Genomic DNA, 20476 nt, shown 5'->3' with positions numbered 1-20476 from the left:
TGAGAATTGGCAATCATGAAAAAAAAAAATATAGCAAGGAGGGGGATTCAAAAGCATTTTTTTTTAATCAAGTTCTGATAGCACTTATGGCTGGGAAATACCATAAAATTCCAGATCATAGGGAGCTTGTTTCCGGGGATGGTGGGGCTTATATTGGAGGAAATTTTGTGTATTAAAATCGGTTGGCTTTGATTAGAAACCCTTAAAATCTCATCCAAGGGCAAGCACTGATTATAGAAAGGACTTTAGCATCTTAGACTTAGGAATTGATTTTCAACGGTCGGGGGGAGGGGTTACATTAGAATTTAACTGAATGTTCTGTAGGAAGTACATTGGTCAAGTACCTCATTGCCAACAAAAACTGTCAAGCTAGGTGGTCCATGCAAAGGTACAACTGCTAAGTCAACAATCTCATCTTTAAATAAAACCCAGCAAACCATCGGGAGGCCCAAGCTTGCATCACTGGAGAGCATGTAATAATTAATTACCGGTGGATTGATGACCTTTGAGACAAATAAGGGAATGTGGGACTGGAGAGAGTGAAATAATGGTCAACAGTGGGAAGAGAAGAGAAAGAAAGAAGACTACCTCCTTATCGCTCTTCCTGTCATCCCCTGTAACACTTTTTCTCCATTTCCATTTTACTTCATATTTCTGACTTTTCACTCTTTTTTTATTGCGAAGCCTCTGTAGAGAAGAGAGGGTAGACGGCTAGAACCAGCCCCTCCCCACCCCTGCCAGCAAGGTTAACTGACCACAAGTTGGATTTGTTTCTTGGTAGCTCAAGTTGAAGTACTTAGCCACAATTTTAAAAGGCTAATAATATTATTGTCCATCTTTGGCCAGTTGAGTTTTTAGCCATGCAATTAGTTTTGATTATTTCTTTTCTAATAATTATTATTTGATTGGGGTGCCTGTGAACTAACTTGTGGTGACTCAGTGCACTTTCACCTATAAAAATAGTTTACAAGTTTTCCCTCTTCTTTTCAAATTACAGATCAATAGGCAGGTTCTCTTCAACACTTTTATTGACAAATTTACAGATCCAACAGTCTTTGTATAATACTATAATTCCAAAAACTTTCAAAAATTAATTAAAACTTGTTCTTACCATACATGAACAAAATGCTTTAACTATCTTGAGCTCCATTAAGAATCATCCTTACAAAAGTTTCAAAGCATGTGTCATTGAAACCTTGCAATTCCACTTCATAAGTTGGTGGGTCTTTTTTCCTGGCTCCAGGAATCTCATGGAGTACTGGCTTTACATACATAAAAACTCCAGGAGTGATCCAGGCCATGTTTTTGACGCCATCGCTATTTTCTAAGTCTAAGGTGTTCAACTGATAACGCAAGAATGAAAGTTTGATTCCATCTGAAGTAATACATTGTGCTGTGAGTGGCTTTTCTAACTTGTCTCCCAGTAAAGCTCCTTGATTTAGAGCTTCTGCCGCAAGCCGTCCAAATGTGAACATGATACCTGCAAGTGACAACAATGCTACAGTCAAATGAATCTGCTAAAAAGACAGAATCTTTAGGACTACTAATAAAGAAGTATTTTTGGTTGTTTATGACTATGTGGGGAAAGCAGATCTCAGCAAGGGCTACTGAAATTAAAAAGGAAAATTGGGGGTAGCCATGCATTTTTCAGAGATAATTAAGCAACAATTGACAATGTATGGCACTTTTTCCCAAATTGAAGCTTTATTATCTCTGAAAAATGCATGGTTACCCCCAATTTTCGTTTTGGATACCAAGAGCACTTGCTAAGTTCTGCTTTCTCCACATAGCTTTAAACCGTGCAAAAATACTCCAAAACCCCAGTGTCTTGAGATAAACAGAACGTATGCGCTGTAACAAAAGTAGGCACCGTCCTTAATAAAGAAAAAATATGCAACTTTGAAGAATGATCATACAATACAAAATTAATGATGTATACAGTATTCAGAATTTCACAACCATGGGATAAAGGCAAGATAAAATTAATAAAAAAATAAAAAAGATAAAATATGCATCCTCGACAGGAGTCTAGCCTTTGATTTACATTTTACATGTTATTTGGTCGGTAAAATCATTAGATATCACACCAACCATAAAAATAAATAAAGTTAGCAAATGAATAAAATACAGATATGTCAATATATAAAATAATGATATAAAAGTCAAATAAAGAAAACTATAAAAACTATATACTAATACTTAAGAAAAGCTAATAACCTATGTTTAAATATTTCCAAAGAGGTTGACGAAACAATGGCCTCTGGGAGGCAGTTCCAGTCTGCTATAGTTTTTGGGAAGAACGAAAATTTAAAAACGTCTTTATTTGCATATGGCATGCGAAATTTAAATTGATGGCTTCCCCTCGTGCGACTCTCGGAGTGTTGAATTAAATATTCTCGGTTATCTATATCAATAAGACCATGAGTTAGCTTATACATAAGTGTTAACCTAGACTGCCTTCTCCTCGTTTCCAGCGTGGCCCACCCCAAGTCTTAAATCATGTCCGTTAGACTAGCATATCTATTATAATTCTGTGAGCAGAACCGTGCTGCTTTACGTTGAACCCTTTCCAGAGCACTGATATCTTTCTTTCAAAACGGGTCCCAAGCTGCACTTGCATATTCCAGCTTCGGTCGAACTAGGGATGTATATGCAATTTCTTTTACATTTTTTGGACAATTCCAAAGGTTGCGTTGTATACCCTAGGTATACAGATCTTCAGGATGCCACTCAGACGCTCAAACCACTGAGAGACTTCGGTACCTTAAAAACTCTTTTAATATCCCCACCAACAATCTATTAAGTCTGCCTCTCTAAATAAGCCCCCATTCGAAGGTCTGCTTCTTTATTAATAAGCACCACCCCATTGTCTAAAGGAACCACATAATGACAGAGAGAAAGCTCAAACCTTCCATGACCTTCAGATGAAACATCTAATTGCAATAATTTTCCCATAAAACAACCATCCATGAAAAGGATGTCCAGAAGTCAGCCATTCTCAATTTCTTAAGATAACCTTACCTTGAGCAACCAGGTCACTTGTAGTCCATTTCTGATTTGTACTGACAATGACAAGAGTGTGTGGATGAGGAAACGGAGCACCATCGAAGAATCCAGTGTCCAACTTCTGTGTTGTTTTTGCCTTGTTTAGATTGAATACTGGAGATATAATCTCTGGCTTCTCCACCTCAACTTGCTCTGTCTCTTTTATCGTCTTCATGTCCATTACTTGCTTCAGAGGATATTTTGACGATAGCAAAAAACCGAGATTTCCAGAAACCATAAGGTTATTCTCATCTCTTTTGTATGATACACTGACACGGGGTTTGTAAGTCAGTGATGTCTCCAGCAGCCTCGGTAACCTAAAATACAAAAAAAAAAAACAACTACTTGAATCTGGCCACTTAAGAAGAAAGTTGGCTAGTAACTAGCCTCCCTCGCAGCCGTTCTGCGTCTCGTCACACAACGCTCCTCCCCACAAACAGCTGCTCACAATCGAGCCACATTCCTTTCCCGATTTTAGCCAATCACAGCTACAGTTCCATTTTCTGGAACTGCCTCGCGCCAAATTATCTCTTGACGACTCGCCCAATCATAGCCCGTGTTTTATCATCAGCTAATTTGATAAGAATCATGTTAAAATGGGGTTGACAGACCTGCGCAACTCCCACTGTGCATCCGTTGTGTTGATAAAAGCCTTTTCAGTTTTGCTTTTACAAGCATGTCTTAAAGCGACTTTCCTTTTGTATAAGAGATTTTTCCCTTTTGATCAAAATGCGGTGTGACCGTTCTGCTTCTGCTGCTTAATGGTGTTTGTCTTGATCGTGAGGGGAAATTCTCAAATATACTGCATGGAGTTTTTTTTACTGATCATTCTCAACCGTTAGGATTAGTTTTTGATATGCTAGCCGGGACATTTCATTAGGTTTATCGGCTCGGATAAACTGCAAGATTTCAGGTAGCACTTAATAAATGTTTTCTGTGAAGACACAGGATCCTTGTATTTCTATACTCTTGATTTCGCTTATGCTCTTGTATCTGGCTGCAGGAAGATTGCAGTATGTTTGTTTATCATGGTTCATTGTTGTCTCTTGCTTGTCATTGTTGTCTCATTGTCATTTTTTCATGCAAAAACTTATGTCATTGTCGCTTCGCTGATACATGACTGGCCCCTTCAATAGACCACAAAAACAATTATTATGGAAAAGGAATGTGGTTTGAATGTGAGCAGCCGTTTGTGGGGAGGAGCGTTCCGTGACGGGACACAGAACGGCTGCAAGGGAAACTAGCTAGTAAAAGATAGAGAAATACTTTGGAACAAATAAAGCAAACTACTCTCTGTGGGAGTGACAGGATGTCACATGTGCTGCTTAGAGCTCAAAACACCAACACTTTCAAAACGTATGTTTCTCTTTTTAAACATCACATCACAGACTACATTCCTAACATCAATCCATTTTTCAAGTCAAAATTTAAAACTAGGGATCCTAGATTCAACCTACACCCAAACATAACCTATTTCAGAGTTTATCATAACTATAACAAAATTCTGGAAACTGATTGGCTATAAGAATCCACAATTCAGGCATTAATAGGACAGTGAAATAAATGAATGAATGAATGGATGGATGGATGGATGGATGGATGGATGGATGGATGGATGGATGGATGGATGGATGGATGGATGGATGAATGAATGAATAACTTTATGTGTCAAAATACAAGACTAGCCGAAGGAAAAAATATCCTTATACAAATTGGGGATACAAAAGAAAATAAATGAATTAAAAAAATAAATATAAAATATAAGTCAAAGATTATGTACATGAAAGTCATATACATGATTTAAAATAATGGATAATCAAGTAAGATATAAGACAGTATAAATATAAGTTGGTTAAAAGTCACAAAGGCAGCAATTGCGATGTGGACGTATCATGCCTGAGTAATTGGACAGCACAACCCACCACAGAAACTGTCATAAATGAATCAATAACTAAATTCTTCTATTTTAATCTCTCACCCGCAGTTCAAATAGATGTTTCATATATTCATATTAATTTATTCATCCTTCACGGGTATACAGTCGAACATCCCGTAAGCGACCACCCATAATGTCAAGGATATGTCTAGATTTTGAGTAATTTACATATGGTGATTGCGGAGACCTAGCCCTTTTGCCAGTGCTTATCGAAACCCATAGTAATAACTTTTCTTAGCTACAAGTATATTAAGACTGGTCCAAAATTATTCCAGGCAAAATATCTTAGGGCCAGTCTATGGTGATTATTGTTTGTATCTCACGAATACTTATTACAGCGATTGAGATAATTATTGAAAGAAACTTGACTCTTTTATTACCCCAGGTGGCGCTGTCTAAATTTTTCAGGGAACGGAACATACATGTAAGCAAAAAGATAAGAACGATAAAAGATGACAGTTTTTTCCTACAAGGGATTCAATCTGATTAAATGTTATTTCAGTGTGAAGTATAGTGCATGTGTATTTTATCAATTGTTTCAATGCTAAGCTATATCGGAAACACTTCTCGTAACTCCGGCTGTGAGATTTACGGCGTCCGCTGTAATGATGTAGCCAATAATATTATGTTACAGCGACACATTTTCAATTTCTGCCCTTGAGAGATACAGCAGATTGTGTGTCACGTGGTTGCCTACGGGAGGTTAAAAACAATTGAAAATATTAAAGAATCATCTCTAAAAGTGGTTGCTTACAAGAGGTGGTCGCCCACAAGAGGTTCCATCTATAGTGATTTGACTTGAAAAATTTTGGTATTTTGGAAAAGTGGTCGCTAATGAGAGGTGGTCGCTTACGAGAGGTGGTCACAAAGGGAGGTTCGACTCTGTTACGAATTCACAATATGACCAGCTCCCAGTTGGCTTTATAGCTCAGTTGGTAGAGCACTGCACCAACGCTAGCATCACAAAGGTCATGGGTTTGAATTCCGTTCAAGCCTGAATTTTTTTCGGGCTTTCTTTTTGCAACTGCTCAAGTTGAAGAAACGAATTAATCAAATCAGTGAATCAATAGCATGTGTAATCCACAATAGGTTCAAAGATTGCAAAACATGGTTACATAACACCACCTGAAAAATGTTATGAGTATCTCCCAACGCCCTACCTCCCCACACCCACCCCACCCCCCCCCCCCACCCCCGCAAAAAAAACACTATGGTGTAGATTCTCACCTGCCAGAATAGCTCCACACAACCCTCAACATATTCTGCATTAGGGGTAACGCACACATCTCTCTGGTTGCATGTTCACCTTCATAGTTGAAGAGCCTTGTTTGAATGACGTTTTGTTTGAATTTTTCCATCATTTCTTTTCTCACTTGACGATCTATAACAGTTTCTTGCAAGCATTTTGAAACTCCCCCCATTTGCAACGTCTTCGTAAGGTATAGTGTCTGATTTTCTGGTTCCAAAACGCGGCTTTGAGGATGATACATATAAGGCTGTATGCCCGCTGCAATACAATAGCCTCTTCTATGAAGAAAAGACGGTAGATACCGAGAAAGGTTTCCACGCGTTATGGAAATGAAGGCGGCCATCTTGAATTTATGGCTGAGCAGGGACTGGGTTCGAATCAGTCCCAGACTGTAGCGGTTGTTGTTCAGTTTAGTTGTCTTGGAAACAAAGCAATATTTCTTCACATCTGCAACCGGGGACTCGCCATTTTGGACTCACGTCGCACTAGAGAAAACAGTCTGCGAGAAAAAGATTTTTAAACGATGGTCAGTACAAGTTTCTAGTTATTTGTAGATCTAAGTTATTCTCAACGCGATAACAATCGTCCTTTTGTGTCATGTTGTCTAAAAATCCGTGATTTTTACGTGCTGTTTTGAATCGATTTCTCCACAGCCAAACAGTACTGTCGGCTCGGTAGAATCCGCCGGATCAAACGCATCTAGAAAATCATGGACAAGACAGTATCATACCGTAAATAAGACGTCCACAGTGGTAAGTTTTGGAGAAGCAAGTTCTCTATGTTTTTGAAGTTTAAACATAGAAATGCCAATATCGATATATCAGATATATTGATATATCAGGTCGCAAAGAAAATGTACCGAATTTAAGCTTAAGAGTAAGCTGATAAATTTTAAGTCGAAATTTATAGGAGCATTATGTTTTAACGGTACTTTTGAAAGCCATCAAATCCTTAGAACTTTCGAGTTCGTTTGTAGTATTATAACATGTATTTTGGGTGTAAAAGGATGGACAATCCATGACATTTCTTTCTTTTGTCAGGATGAATCTTTATTTGCTTCCCCAAAGAAGACAATACCCGGTGAAGAAGACGCTTTTGCAACTGCATTATCTGAAAGATCATCCAGAAGAAGGAGTGGTAAGTTGACGTGGAGTGATGCTGTGTTTCATATAAGGTTCTCACTTGAAACAAGCCTGTGGAAATGTTATTTTCCAGTGAGAATGTTTCTCTATTTGTGTGCACATTCAATAATGTTTCTTTTCGCACAGATGAGGAGAATTTTAGGGAAACACTGGCATTCCTGAAAGTTTTGGAAAGTTACTATCACGCTTCCTCAGTTGTGGAGACCTCTAAGTTAGTTTGTTGTTGACCAAAGTGGCTATTAGGTAAAGGCGTTGCACATGTTGCAGTGTAGGTAATTAATGGCTAACAGTTATGGCATATTTTCAGGTAAAGGATCTTCTGGTAAGAAATCTGATGAACCAGAAACAATTCAAGTGATAACAAAGGATCTGATCAGAAGACTAAGGTTAGATAATTGACACTGAGCTCTCTCTACTTGAGATGGACAGTTCAAACTGCTTTGGCTGTCTGGACGAAAGTATTCATGGTACCAACTCTGCTAAGGTGCAAAGATGTATCTGCTAGCTTTTAGCAAGGTGTCTGTGAAAGGAAATTGACTTTAGTTTGATTCTCCAATTGAATGACCGAGAACATAACCATCCTGTATGTTGAATTTTAGGTTGATTTTTTGTTTCACGCAAAAGTGTCTTATGTGGCCTTCAATTTAATCAAAGAAAATTGCTCTGTTTTTTCCGCTCCTAAGTGTCTTTGTTTTCATTTTCACTGACTCAGTATTTAACCTCATTTTTCTCAAAAACCATAAACCAGTGCAAAAACACTGAGTGATTTACTTAGTGACCAAATTAAAGGCCACGGAAAAATTTAGGCTCTCTTGAGTGAAACCAAAAATCAACCTAAATGCAACCTATTAAACAGTTATGCTCTCAGCCCTTCAAAGCAAATACAAAATATGCTGCAAAAACATTATTAAAATGTTTATAGGCATCTTACAGGTTTTATTGCATGCTACCAAGGCAACAGACATAATTAATCTGGTCAGCTCTGAACACAATATTTCTTCAGCTGTTCCAGGTTTTTAGCTCATGAAGACAGCTTTTTTTTGGTAGACTGTCTGGATGCTTTTCAAAATTTGCTAAAAGGAGAGAAAGTCAGTAATTACAAGTACCTTTTTGAATTACTGTATTTATGATTGAAAGAATCTGTTTAATTTTGTGTAGAGTCCCTAAAGAAGATCCTTCAGGGAGGAGTATAATTCTAGAGGTCGGAGAATTTCACCGAATAAAGGTGAGTTTAGTAAGAGCATCTTTTTGAAAACTTTTAGTGAGATTTGTGGAAGTGGGCCAGAGATCACAACTGTACAGTTTCCATATCAGACACCCCTAAATAAGTTTATAAAAAGACTCTCCAATAATTTCAGCAATGAAGGGAAAAGCAAAATTGGTCGGGTCAGGAAAAAGTTTGTGTTACTGTAATAAAAGAAGCTTTAAGTGGAACTGCCTTTAGTTCAAGGTATTGAGAGTTTGAGTTAACCATGTAAGTCCCAGTACTGATCAGCATATAATTTCTCTTTACAATATCACTCCTTGATTAAGCATTTAGGTCAATTGAGAACAAAGAAAATGATCACCAGAAATGAAATGTGTCGCTTTTTAAGGTTACTTCCATGTTTCGCGAGTGCCTTCAGGGAAATCTAGCGTACGCGCGCTGCTTTCAATAAAACCACGGAAACCTATATATCACTGTAAAGCTGATAAATTGAAGTTTGCGAAAATATCACTGTTTTTTTATTTTGTTGGATGCATAAGCGCTCAGAGGCCTGCAAACTCAATACTAGCGACGTGTACTTAACTGAATTACCCACTCTCACGTAAAGGCGCACAACCAAACAGACTGCACAATATCAATCAGGAGATAATAGGCTAACAAAGTGTGTCAGGCTTTTTCTTTATTCCTATTGGTTTGTGAGAAAACCCATTCTAAAGATGGACAATGGAAAATTTTTGTAGTCCCGTCAGATGTTAACACGTCACGGGAAAAATATTTTGAATTTCGTAAAAGCCTGACACACTTTGATGCATTAATATCTGATGACCATTTTGGCCAAATTTCGTTGAAATCTGGCAAATCTACATACCCTATTAATTCATTTGAAGATGGGGAATTCGCGCAAAAACAAAAGCCGTGTTTTCGGCCTTGAAACATTTTCCGAGTTTTCGCACCTCATTAAAATACTTGTCAACGCGCTCAAGCCGCCGGCCAATCAAACACAAAGAAGCATTCCGTGGGGAGTTCTGTAAGCATTTAGTGTTACTGTAATAATGTAAAGCGATTTCTGTATGGGAAAAGTTAAGTCTGGCGCGAGAGAGCCACCGGCGAAACCAAAACAAAGAAGAAAACGGCAGATAGACGCAGAACATGAAACTGGCAGCCCCAGCGGAGTTGACACGAGGCACGCACTTCTCACCGCTATCAGTACACGAGGCTTCGCGCTGAGGTTCGCTGCTTATTTTCAGCCGGTCAACAACGGCGAAAGTGGCTGGATTGTCGCCGGCATCTTCGATTTCGGACTCCGAACTGATGTTCGACTCCCCACTATCCAATTTTTTCGTCCTCGAATTTCTCTGCTGCCGAGGCAGTTATAGAAAATCTGACTGGTTGTACCAAGAACCCTTTTCACTCTCCGCCAGCTGAATTTTTTTGGCTTCGTCAAATGATTTTTCGACCCGGTTTTTTCTTAACTGTCACCCAAGGCGACTTTTCTAGTTTCGCTTTCTTCATCACAACCTTTTACGCAATGCTTGAATCCAAAATGGAACGCTGTTTCACAGTAAAATTTTACATACAACGCCGTGACATGCGATGAACACGATGTAGACAAAAATATGCAAATTTGCCGGTTATTCGAGATCGCGGGTAAATTTTCCCGCGTAATATCTCAACACAGTCCCGCATAAATTGGATTATGACACCTTCACTCGCTCACCGCTTTTCCTACAAAACTTTGTTTTTCAGATAGCTCGCGTTCTTTTTAAGATTTCTAACGGCTGTTTTCACGAAAATTTGCATCCCTTTCTTGTTTCAACAATTATCTAAAAAAAATTATTTGAGAAAAATTCGACCTTCCTTCCCTATAAGTATTACCTTAATTGAATTCTTCCTACTAGTAAGATAAGAAGTAATTAATAGAAAATATTGACAACAGGGCTGTCATTAAGAGCCAGGGGCCGGGGATTTCCCCCGGCTACTATGAGTGTGGTCCCCGGCTACTTTTATTGGAATATAGAAGAAAAATAGAACTGAAAGAAATTCCTTGCTGTTTGATTCCCCTCCTACTTGTTGTATTTACCCGGCAACTTGAAATTTTAGTGACAACCCTGTGACAAGAATATGGATGTTGATATGGGAGCTGAAAGTGTTGATCCAAGTTTGAGCATGGTTTTAGATTATACATGATAGCACATAATTTACATGAATCCTTTAATAAAACAAGTCATGTTAAAAATGTTTTTTTTTTATATATATATAATTTTCAGTCAGCATCGCATGTCCCTACACAAGAGGAAAGAGAATTTGCCATGGAGGAGATTAAAAGGAGAAAAGAGTATGAGCAGAATGCTTCAGAAGAACGAAAGAACTTTATGCAGACTATGGAGCTAAAGAGGAAAGAGAATGCTCAGCCTTCTGATCTGGAGCAGGTAAATTATTTGGTGGTTGCAGGAAACATCCATACCCTGCCATGGGTGACATTGATATTTTAACTGCGTTGCCTTTAGGAATTTAATTTATCACCCCCTTCCCCCCTTAAGAGTTTCTGTTTCCTCTCCTAATGTAAACCAACAACAATAGCCTGCGACCAAGCTCTCTATTAGGTCAGCCACGATAGGGTTGGGGCATTCTTCTGCCCTAATCCTCTCGCAGCTGATCTTAAGAGAGCTTGCTCGCATGCCACAACAACACCAACACCTTTGTAATTTCCCGGCCAGAATCACTGTCCATAACTTCTATATAGGCACACTTTGCACAAACATTATTATCATGGTAAAAGCTTTGCACTAACAGCCTCACTAAAAGCAACTAAAAAATTGCCTATTTGCACAATTCCACTATTTCCTTAGTGTGCATGTTATTGGCTATGAACAGACCCTTTCATTTAAAACCATACTGCTTGGATGTACCTAATTTTCAATTTGTGGATAAAGGCTTGTCTCCACACTCTTCGGTTTTAAGCCATACTTTTGTTGATTTTCATTTGTATAATTATGTTATTGAAACTCTTTCCCCTAATAACTTTAGGAACAACAGAAAAAGAGTGGTACATTGCTAGAGAAGGCACAAGAACAGATGGAGGAACAAGAAGATGAAATCAAGAAGCTTAATGAGGTATCAAAATTTGTCTAATATTTACCTTTTTTTCTGATGTTCTTTTGATTTTAATTTCAACTTCAGAAAAGATGAAGAAACTAAATAATATGATCATAAACCACAGAAATTAACTTATCAATGGCTTTCATTTGAGAGTTGACATTTGAGGATTTTTACTCTCTCCAGTCCCAGTGGGGTATAAGCTGCCACAATACTATGCAACTTACTGTAAAATTAATAACAAAACTTAAAAAGAACAGCTCAGTTACTACTGGACCATTGTGCCTCCAAAAAATAAAACTAAAAAATTAAAGACATCTGATACTGTATCTTAACCCATGACTGTTTTATTCCGTTGCAGCTCATACTGAATGCTAAATGTCATGCAATCCGTGATGCACAGCTCATTGAAAAAGTCGAGATCAAGAAAGAGCAGCTGGATGAAGAAAAACGCCTTGATGAGATGATGGAGGTAGAGAGATGCAAAGCCCTGAATGAGTATGAGGAGAGAGAAAAAGCAGCACACTTTGAAAGACTTAAGGGAGCTCAGGTTCTGCAGCAGCAAATTACTGATAGAGTTCAATTGAGGCTGCTTGATGGCGAGAAAAAGGACCAAGAAACAAAGGTACTTTAAAATTCCTAAAGTAAATGGTTGTAGATTTTGAGTGGAGTGGGTGGGTAGTCATGAACAGAATACAGCAGAGAGGAGGGCAGGAGGTGGGGGGGTGTCAGTTACATGGAAAAGCAAATCTCCAGATTTCTTGGGCACGGTTTAAACGTCAAACTTTACTTGTTGTTGAGCCTAATGCAAATTAGGAAAAACAAAAGCTTTGGCTCATGCACATTAGGTTTGGCACATTTAAAGTTTGACATTTAAACTGGGGCGCCTTAATGCTACAGTTGAAAGGTACATGTAGAGTGGAAGGTGTTGACAGTATTTTGTTCCTTGTTAGGCAATGTTACAATATCTGGATAAATTGCAAAAAGAGGACATGGAGAACCTGATCAAGAAGCGTGAAGTACAAAGAAACTTGATGGTAGATGTAGCTAAAGCTAATGAGGTATTCTTTCATTCTATACCTGTTGATTATCAGTAGTGAGGTATGAAAGGTAGTTGAAGGGCTAAAATACAAGACAACGTTTTGGGTTGTGCAACATGCCAATTGGAGGGTTTTGTGGTAGAGACGCGTACTGTACATGTATGTGACTTTTTTGTCTTAAAGGGGTACTGTCATAGCGATTTGGCTGTGTTTTGGTAACAACAGCTCAAATATTTGAGGAAGAACCTTTTTTCTAACATGAAATCGTTCTTAGAGCATTGGGGAGAAAATACTAAGGGATTCCTCTGAGAAAGAACAAACTATAATTAGGTTTTAGTGACTTCTCTACAACTTGAAAAAATTGGCCATTTTTTTCAAGTTGCAATCCATTTCCATCCTAGCCATCCGCAGCCAAAGATAATTAATACTATAGTGTCTGTGCACTGATAGGGTTATTGCTAACACAACTGGATAATTATTTTGACCATTGCACCAATGCAAATATGTTTTTTTAGCTATTCAAAATGACACAAAAAATGTGACACTGCCCCTTTAAAATTGAAAATAAGAAATAAGACCTAAGGTTTGATAAGATTTTCGGGAAATGGACAAAAAAACCCTTGAAATTTCGAAAATACTCAAGTTCCCCTAGAATGACCAAACAGATAAAAATATTTTTGCGCGGCCTGAAATGAACCTACAGAGCTTTAAAAGCAAGGCCACATAGCCTAAAGTTGTGTTTCAAAGGACTGGATCTAGAAAACTGTCGTTGGGTGCCCCTGACAATTTTATGTTATCTTGTTTACTCTTTAAGGAGATGCAAGTTCTGAAAGAACGCAAAAAAGAGCAGGAACAACTGGAAGACATCAAAGTCATGAATTATTTAAAGGAGAAAGCGGTATGTACTACATAATTGTGTAAAATTAACACTTTGCCATGAAGTTTCGAAAGTAACAACTCTCGCTGCTCTTACTTTTAGCAGCCTGTTGTTAATCGTTACTTTCAGGCTACTTCAGTCAGCCTGTTTCGACTTTTAGCAACTTATACCTGCTAACTCTCACACTTAAGGTGTGAGTCTTATGCCTGCAGGTTGAAAACTTCGATGTTTCTCCAATTCATTCTTACAAGACCAATTTCTTACTTCAGGTTGAAAAATGTGAGCTATTACAGTCTTAACTGACATACTTTCCAAAAATATTTAAACTCAAACCAATGTGAGAAATGAAAAGTCCACGTAAAATCAGTCAATGACGATACTTTCCCCGAAATCTCTCATGATTTTGAAGGTCCGTATGGAGCATAATCATTTCCTTGAGAACTTCAGAATTATTCTGAATGTCTTTGAAAATCTTTATTTATTGGTTTGTGTGTATTTTTGTGCAGCAAAGAGAGGAAGCCTATCAGCGAGAATTGGAAGCTGCTAGAATTGAGAAAGAAAAAGAAATTGCTCGTCTTCGTGCTCAGCAGGAGAGAGCTAAGGACAAGCAAGCGGAAAAGGTACGTTGGGAATAATTTTTTTCCGGTTCAAGAAGGTTTTATCAGCTCTAGTGCAAAATGTGAAAACTCGGCTCCTTATTGATTGCTTGTCTGATTGACAATGAAAAAAGGAAGGTTGATGATGTTCATTACTGATAAGGATTATGCTTCCCCCTGCTCTTTCACCCTTACCAGCACTCGCTGAACAAGAGCCTCATTTGAAAACGCACCTTTATCTCAACTTTGATGCACTTTGAGGTTATTTTTTTTTTCTGAAATGTATCGATGAGTGAGTTATGGTGAGTATCAGATGGAATTTGAGTGCGTTTTCAAAGTTCGAAAACGCGTTTCTGAATTGTGGAGTCTAACTCCTGACCAGAGGGAGTTTAAGGGAACGAGGGTTTATGGAATCTTTCATAAAAGAGAAAAAACCACATTGCAAAGTGACGTTGAATTTCTTTTTTTTTTTCTAGGATGCTCTTAGAGCCAAACGAAATCAAGAGGAGGCTGAGCGAGAATGGAGAAGAAAAGAAAAAGAAGAAGCAGAGAAAAAGTACGTAATTCGTTGTTTAAAAAACCCATCTGAAACAAACCAAGGCAAAGGAGAATTGCTTTTGACTTTCCGCGCTACTCACAGTATTCTCAGAATAGTTATTTAACAATGTGTCCGACTAACTTCAACACAAATTCCCACTTTTGCAGGAAAGCAACAGAGGAAATGCTACGTAGAGCTCGCGAGGATCAGGTCAAGAATAAAGAGCACTTTTTGGCTGTACAAGCTGGAAGAGACAGGGCGGAGTTCGAACGGGTTTTAAGGTGAGTTGCATTAATTGTTCAGGCCCTCTCTAACGTTAACTGGAGAAACTTTCCTGCGGAAACATGAAAAATGTTGCCTTAAAAATGTTTCTCCTTAACTTCGTACACAAGGTATGTTTTGAGCAATGATGTTTGGTCAAGAGTGTTTCATCCTCTGTGCAGACTCCTAAAATTACATCCATGAAATCTCGGAGAAAAAGGCATGCGACATATATAACGAAACGAGGACAAATACAACAAGTGCCAAGCGTGGGAAAATGTGCAACCGGTGCCAAATGTAGGGTAACATGTAACCGGTGCAAACGGGGGAAAACATGCAACCGGTGCCAAGCGCGGAAAAACAAGTAATCGGTGGGGAACCGGTGCAAAGCGCGAGAAACAAACTACCAGTGCCGTGCGCGGGAAGACATTTGCCGAGGGCGGGAAAACATGGCACCTTTTTAAGGGAGAAAATGCAACCGGTGCAAAGCGCGGGAAATAAACAACCGGTGCCAAGCGCGGGAAAAATGCAGCCGGTGCCAAGGGCAGGAAAACATGCAACCGGTGCCAACCGCGGGAAAATGTGCAACCGGTGTTAAGCGCGGGAAAACATACAACCGGTGCCAAAGGCAGGAAAACATGCAACCAGAGCCAAGCGCGGGAAAATGTACAACCTGTGTTACTTACGTTTGCTGTGTAATTGCAAAGAGAGAGGATGTTTTAAAAACTGGATGTTCATGTCTACAGGGCACAAGAAGAACAGACAATAAAAGACGAAGAAGGTGACAGAATCCAGAATATCCGGCGCCATCAGCACGCGGAAGAAGTCCGTCAACAGATACGAGAAAAGGAGAAAGATAAAGTCAAAGCTAGAAACGCTTTCTTTGAAGAAGGAATCAAGTTGGACCAGGAAGCCAAAGCTAGGTATGACAGTCTTATTTGTTTTGTTTGTTTGTTTAGAGGTGTTTTTTTTTAATTATGCTGGTAAGTTGAAAAGTAGAAAAGTCGAGACTGCTTTTAACAAGCCATTCATTTTATTAATTTATTTATTTATTGTATTTTTCAGGCGACAGAAATTGGACGAAATCAAGAAGAGAAAACTCCAGGAATTAAGAGGGGCTGGTGTTCCCGACAAATACTGTAACGAGGTTGCTCGCAGAATCGAGGCTCCACCGCCTTCACTGTCCCGGATGTATTGATTCGCCATCTAATTCTTTTTTTCTCAAATTCACGTTAGTCTTAAATATAATAAGAGTACTGAGGCATTCTGTCGCTTCAACTTTGAATTAAGTAAAAGATGTCACTTTTACGTTTAGAAATTGCTTATAGAGGAAGAACGGAATTTCAACAAGTGATTGTGTTACTTGGTCGCATTTATCTTACACTGTAAATATTTTCATTTTTTTACAGAGAAGCTGTGTTCATACCACATGTACAAAGAGCATGCTATCGAAATAATTAAATAATGAGCGTGATAAAAAAATGCCAACGTCTTGTTAAATTTTCTTTAAATGCGCGGAAAAGGCTAGAAAGGTAAAGCTAGCTGTTTATTCTTTCTAATTAATCCTCAGCAGTATTCGACAATGAGTCTTGCACAACAACATGCCAAGAGAAACCATTGAAGTAAACCGTAGGCAAAGCACAACTGCAACTTATATCTAGCCTGCGTGCAGACGTCTCGTATTTCTTCCTACGTTGAAAAACGGACGTGGGGAGAAATACGAGACGCCTGCACGCAGGCTACTTATATCTGCAAGTTACTGATACAGCTAGCTGGCTTTTTTGCCTTTATGAAAAGTACCGAGTTAGACAGAGCTTCCTTCCTAGTACACTTTTTTGCAGTATATTTAGTGTTGAAAGATTTTCTCTTTTGCTGGTGAAACGCTTGCTTCATTGTTGACTCCCCTCCACCCCATTTTAAAAGAGAAAGCTGCAGATATGGGCACTTAGATTGTTCAGGGTAAGGGGGGGGGGGGGGTGGGGTTGGGCTATAGTAAAAAAGCTGACAGCCAGTTTCTTCTGCATGGCTGGAACTTTATTTTAAGAGCAAGTAAATATAACAAACATTCCAGCGATTACACGCAGCCATAAATCAATCAGATCAGCGGTTTTACCATAACCGTCAGCATCCGAGACTCTCTTAGTGGGATGATCACAGTTCCCCCGCTCGGGTATTTCCGCTCGTATATAGGGAAGTCGGTGCGAGCGTGACATCCCCCATGTACAATCTTCTCTCCGGTGGCTTTGAATGTCGAGGGAAGAATGTTCTGGTGATGCAGGCGGGAGTCGATAGCCACGTACACTATCACGGGTACGTTCACAGCAAAGGTGATGGTTCTCTCGTTGTTCGGGCCGCGGAGATGCGTCAGTCCATAGTATTTCGGAGGGATATCAACCATTGTGTAACATGCCCGGTTGGTGCTGAATTTCTCCCCCTCTCGTACCATGCTTATCTCGCGCGGGGTGTGGCGGGGGAAAATGACTTTTAGCTCAGCATATGGGCGCACTTGATAGGGGTTACCACGGAGGAAGATGCCTGTCATACGACGAGACTTAAAATTCACCGTCACCAAACCCGGACCGTAAACTTTCTTGCTCCTGTAGATTGGGAACTTGACCCTTTTATGGCACCCCCCCCCCCCCCCTAACATCAAAACATCTCCGGTGTTTTCGTAGTCGTCTCCATGGATATATGAATAGCGTGAATCGACGGCGAGGTAAATTATAACCGGGACGCTGACCTTGAAGTGTACCTTAAATCACACAAGGAACGAAACAATGATCAATCCAGTTATGATTCACTCCCCCGGGTGAAATACACAACAAACAGAATGTATACAGTACAAGAATGAGGTCAGTAATTACAACAGCCTGGGTAATCAAATTATTTTAAAGAATTGTTTCGAATGTTTTTATGCCGAAAAGGGAGTCAAAAACGTTCCGAGGGACTGACAAAATAACGAGAGAATTCATTTAGATCAGTTTCATGCTACAGAGGTTAACGAATCCCGTTGCAATCTCCTCTGTACTTGAAGAAAATACTACGTTTGTCTTAAGCGTTTGTTCCGCAAAGTATCAGTTCCTCATGCTGTATTCACCGCAAGTACGAAAACATTTGACTCTTGGGTTTTTTGTAGGGATTTTTTGGACGTAGTATTTCGCCAGTTTTACGGTCCCTTCCTTTCCTATGTGAAGGGCTATCCTGTACAAGAAATCACTGCCCGAATAAAAAAAAGTTACCTTTCCTCTTTTATCGTTCAGTCCTCGAACATGGGTCAAGCCGTGATATAACGGTGAAACATCTTCCCACCGGTAGCAAGCTCTGTTAGTGGCGTACTTCTCTCCATGTCGCATCATAGCAATCTCAAGCGATCCGTAGCCTGTCACGGATAGTTGAGCATGCCGCAGAGTTGCGCCAAAATTTGAATTGGCGGCAAAGAGAGCAAATACCACAAACAAACGCTTGAAATTCGACATTGTTACTAGAGACAACAAGGCAACACAACTTTCTTATTCCTGAACGGAAGTTCAAGTTTCAAGGATCAGTTTATTTATGGCATCTAAAAAGAAAAAAAATGCTATCCGTGAACACGTTAGAAACACGAATTCCGATCGCAATGCATGATGGAAGTAGTTTTCTTAATGAGGAAGGTTAAGATTATTTGTTCAAGATCGTCGTAGGGTAAAGAACATCCTGCTCCGCGTTTATAGACTTCAGCCAAACCTGGGTAGTGTGTTTCTAACTTTTATTGGCCCAGTGGGTGAAGCCCCCGACTACATGTACCTAGCGAGTACTTTCATAACTTATAAGAGCCTGTTTCTATCAAAGTATCCGAACTACACGGAGGAAATGTTTAGCCTCCGCTGAGTCTGTTAACTACAACCTTCGGGGCAGAAACATTTTTGCCCTGCCTAAACTTAGGACTACAACCCATGGGTTGGACTCTTTAATTTTAGGTATCTATCTGCAAAACTGTGGAATTCTCTCCCAGAGAAAATACGAATTTGTCGGCAAATGAACAAATTTAAGGGGGATGCAAATTGGAAATTATAACATGCTAATCCTTATCAATAAGACTATCAGATCTCAGTTTCGCATTCTAGTACACATTTTATTTATATTCCTTTTTTTTGTTTGGTTTTGTTTATGTATTTCTTTTAATTCTGCTCGAAGACACTAGCTATCGGCAGTACAACTCTCAAATTCGAGTGAAAATAAAGTTTACGTATGTATCATGCAGTTTTGAATGATGTCAATGATTATATTCACTGCCGCCTTTCAGCTCGGTTAAAATTTAGACTGAATATTTACTTCCCATTCGGTGAATAATTGTTTAGTATATAAGGTAGCTCCAACTTTCGATTCTATGTATAAACTCCTATAGGGCAATAAGTCAAATGAAATCTACTGTTGAGAATGCTCAATCTTAATCTATTTACTATTATCTTCAAGTAGACATTATGATGTATGTTTCATAGTGAAATAATAATTAAAGTGCCCTTAACCCTTCAATTTGTTTTCTTTTGGTAGATTTCCATATCTGTGAAGAACTCATTTTCGAAAATTTTTTTTAGAAATATTGAATCCTTTTTTTTTTTTTTACCAGCGCTAAAAGTTACTGAAATTTTTAAATTTTTTCGCGCTTTAAGCCCCCCTGGACAAATTTTTGTCTCGTGGGCTCATTAGGAACGAGCCAATGAGAAGCGTCCGATATTTGACACTTTCTTAGCTGTGACCTTAGAAAAGGACACCATTCCAAAGCACGATAGCCTCCCACGCAGACGTTCTTAGGGGTTCGTCACGCGTTCCTGCCCACGAACGTCTGCTGAAACGAACAGCCACTTCCGTTCGTCGGCAAATTGCCTTTGTCTGAACAGACCAATCAGCATTGACTCATTATGACAAGTAAAGCCAATCACATACTGCTAAACAACGGAAATCATCACCCGTGGAGATATTTTTGCTTCCGGACGTGCATATACGATTGAAATTTTTCCTTCCACAACACCCTGCATTTTCTTCAGTGATTTCACTGAGAGAAGCGGCATGAATTCCAAGATTTGCCAGTTTGTCTACCTGGTCTTTCATAAGATTTACAAGCGGCAAAACCACAACAACAATCAGTGACCAGCAGCTTCAAGAATATTGAATTGTAAACAAACGATAGAGCTTGATAAATAAGTGACTTTCCATAACCAGTTGGAAGGTTTATGAACACATCAGTTTTCTTCTGCGCAAATTGCACTATGACTTCTCTTTCATACGCATTCAACTCCCTTATACCAAACGTTTGGCACACATGACCGAAAAACCCGGGCCAAAAACCACATTTAAGTCCGCCATCCTGTCTCGGGTAATATTTTTAATATCAAACACGAGTTTACCCAAAGTTGGGAAACGGCTCCTGATTGGTCCGCAGTCGACGAACGGAAGTGGCTGTTCGTTTCAGCAGACGTTCGTGGGGCAGGAACGCGTGATGAACCCCTAAG

The 20476-nt window shown here is 39.2% G+C and overlaps 3 protein-coding genes and 1 long non-coding RNA gene across 4 annotated transcripts; 1 reads left to right on the top strand and 3 right to left on the bottom strand.

Annotated features, from left to right (window-relative positions):
- Nucleotides 1-1016: 1016 nt before the first annotated feature.
- LOC146469167 (large ribosomal subunit protein mL37-like) lies at nucleotides 1017-6604 on the bottom strand. Its single transcript, XM_085123804.1, has 3 exons — nucleotides 6209-6604; nucleotides 3022-3362; nucleotides 1017-1480 (listed from the first exon to the last, which is right to left on the bottom strand). Exons 1-3 carry the CDS (start codon nucleotides 6571-6573, stop codon nucleotides 1131-1133), a joined length of 1056 nt encoding a protein of 351 aa, XP_084979930.1. The 5' UTR covers nucleotides 6574-6604; the 3' UTR covers nucleotides 1017-1130.
- A 35-nt stretch (nucleotides 6605-6639) lies between these two features.
- On the top strand, nucleotides 6640-16469 carry LOC146469165 (cilia- and flagella-associated protein 45-like). The gene is made up of 15 exons (XM_085123800.1): nucleotides 6640-6756; nucleotides 6884-6982; nucleotides 7271-7367; nucleotides 7680-7758; nucleotides 8531-8597; nucleotides 10847-11008; nucleotides 11607-11693; nucleotides 12037-12300; nucleotides 12629-12736; nucleotides 13530-13613; nucleotides 14099-14212; nucleotides 14665-14744; nucleotides 14894-15007; nucleotides 15734-15910; nucleotides 16053-16469. Exons 1-15 carry the CDS (start codon nucleotides 6754-6756, stop codon nucleotides 16183-16185), a joined length of 1668 nt encoding a protein of 555 aa, XP_084979926.1. The 5' UTR covers nucleotides 6640-6753; the 3' UTR covers nucleotides 16186-16469.
- On the bottom strand, nucleotides 9069-10427 carry LOC146469166 (uncharacterized). Its single transcript, XR_014867325.1, has 2 exons — nucleotides 10256-10427; nucleotides 9069-10051 (listed from the first exon to the last, which is right to left on the bottom strand). It is a non-coding gene; the product is annotated as an uncharacterized LOC146469166 (long non-coding RNA).
- A 519-nt stretch (nucleotides 16470-16988) lies between the features above and the next one.
- On the bottom strand, nucleotides 16989-18515 carry LOC146469164 (uncharacterized). The gene is made up of 2 exons (XM_085123872.1): nucleotides 18227-18515; nucleotides 16989-17739 (listed from the first exon to the last, which is right to left on the bottom strand). Exons 1-2 carry the CDS (start codon nucleotides 18461-18463, stop codon nucleotides 17083-17085), a joined length of 894 nt encoding a protein of 297 aa, XP_084979998.1. The 5' UTR covers nucleotides 18464-18515; the 3' UTR covers nucleotides 16989-17082.
- Nucleotides 18516-20476: the final 1961 nt, after the last annotated feature.

The sequence above is a fragment of the Pavona decussata genome, unplaced genomic scaffold, assembly GCF_977016875.1.
Source record: "Pavona decussata unplaced genomic scaffold, jaPavDecu1.1 SCAFFOLD_127, whole genome shotgun sequence".
NCBI classification, from domain to species: Eukaryota; Metazoa; Cnidaria; class Anthozoa; order Scleractinia; family Agariciidae; genus Pavona; species Pavona decussata.
This window is presented reverse-complemented; position numbering and strand designations above follow the sequence as displayed.

Bases quoted from the DNA above. Each gene is read 5' to 3' on its own strand.
- LOC146469167 (XM_085123804.1), bottom strand. From the start codon at position 6,573: ATGGCCGCCTTCATTTCCATAACGCGTGGAAACCTTTCTCGGTATCTA. The intron at 3,363-6,208 runs GTGAGAATCTAC...TTTGTATTTTAG, and splicing joins GTGTGGAGCTATTCTGGCAG to GTTACCGAGGCTGCTGGAGA. The intron at 1,481-3,021 runs GTAAGGTTATCT...TGTCACTTGCAG, and splicing joins AAGTGACCTGGTTGCTCAAG to GTATCATGTTCACATTTGGA.
- LOC146469165 (XM_085123800.1), top strand. The intron at 11,694-12,036 runs GTATCAAAATTT...ATTCCGTTGCAG, and splicing joins AAATCAAGAAGCTTAATGAG to CTCATACTGAATGCTAAATG. The intron at 14,745-14,893 runs GTACGTAATTCG...CCACTTTTGCAG, and splicing joins AAAGAAGAAGCAGAGAAAAA to GAAAGCAACAGAGGAAATGC.
- LOC146469164 (XM_085123872.1), bottom strand. From the start codon at position 18,463: ATGTCGAATTTCAAGCGTTTGTTTGTGGTATTTGCTCTCTTTGCCGCC. The intron at 17,740-18,226 runs GTAACTTTTTTT...GTGTGATTTAAG, and splicing joins TGAACGATAAAAGAGGAAAG to GTACACTTCAAGGTCAGCGT.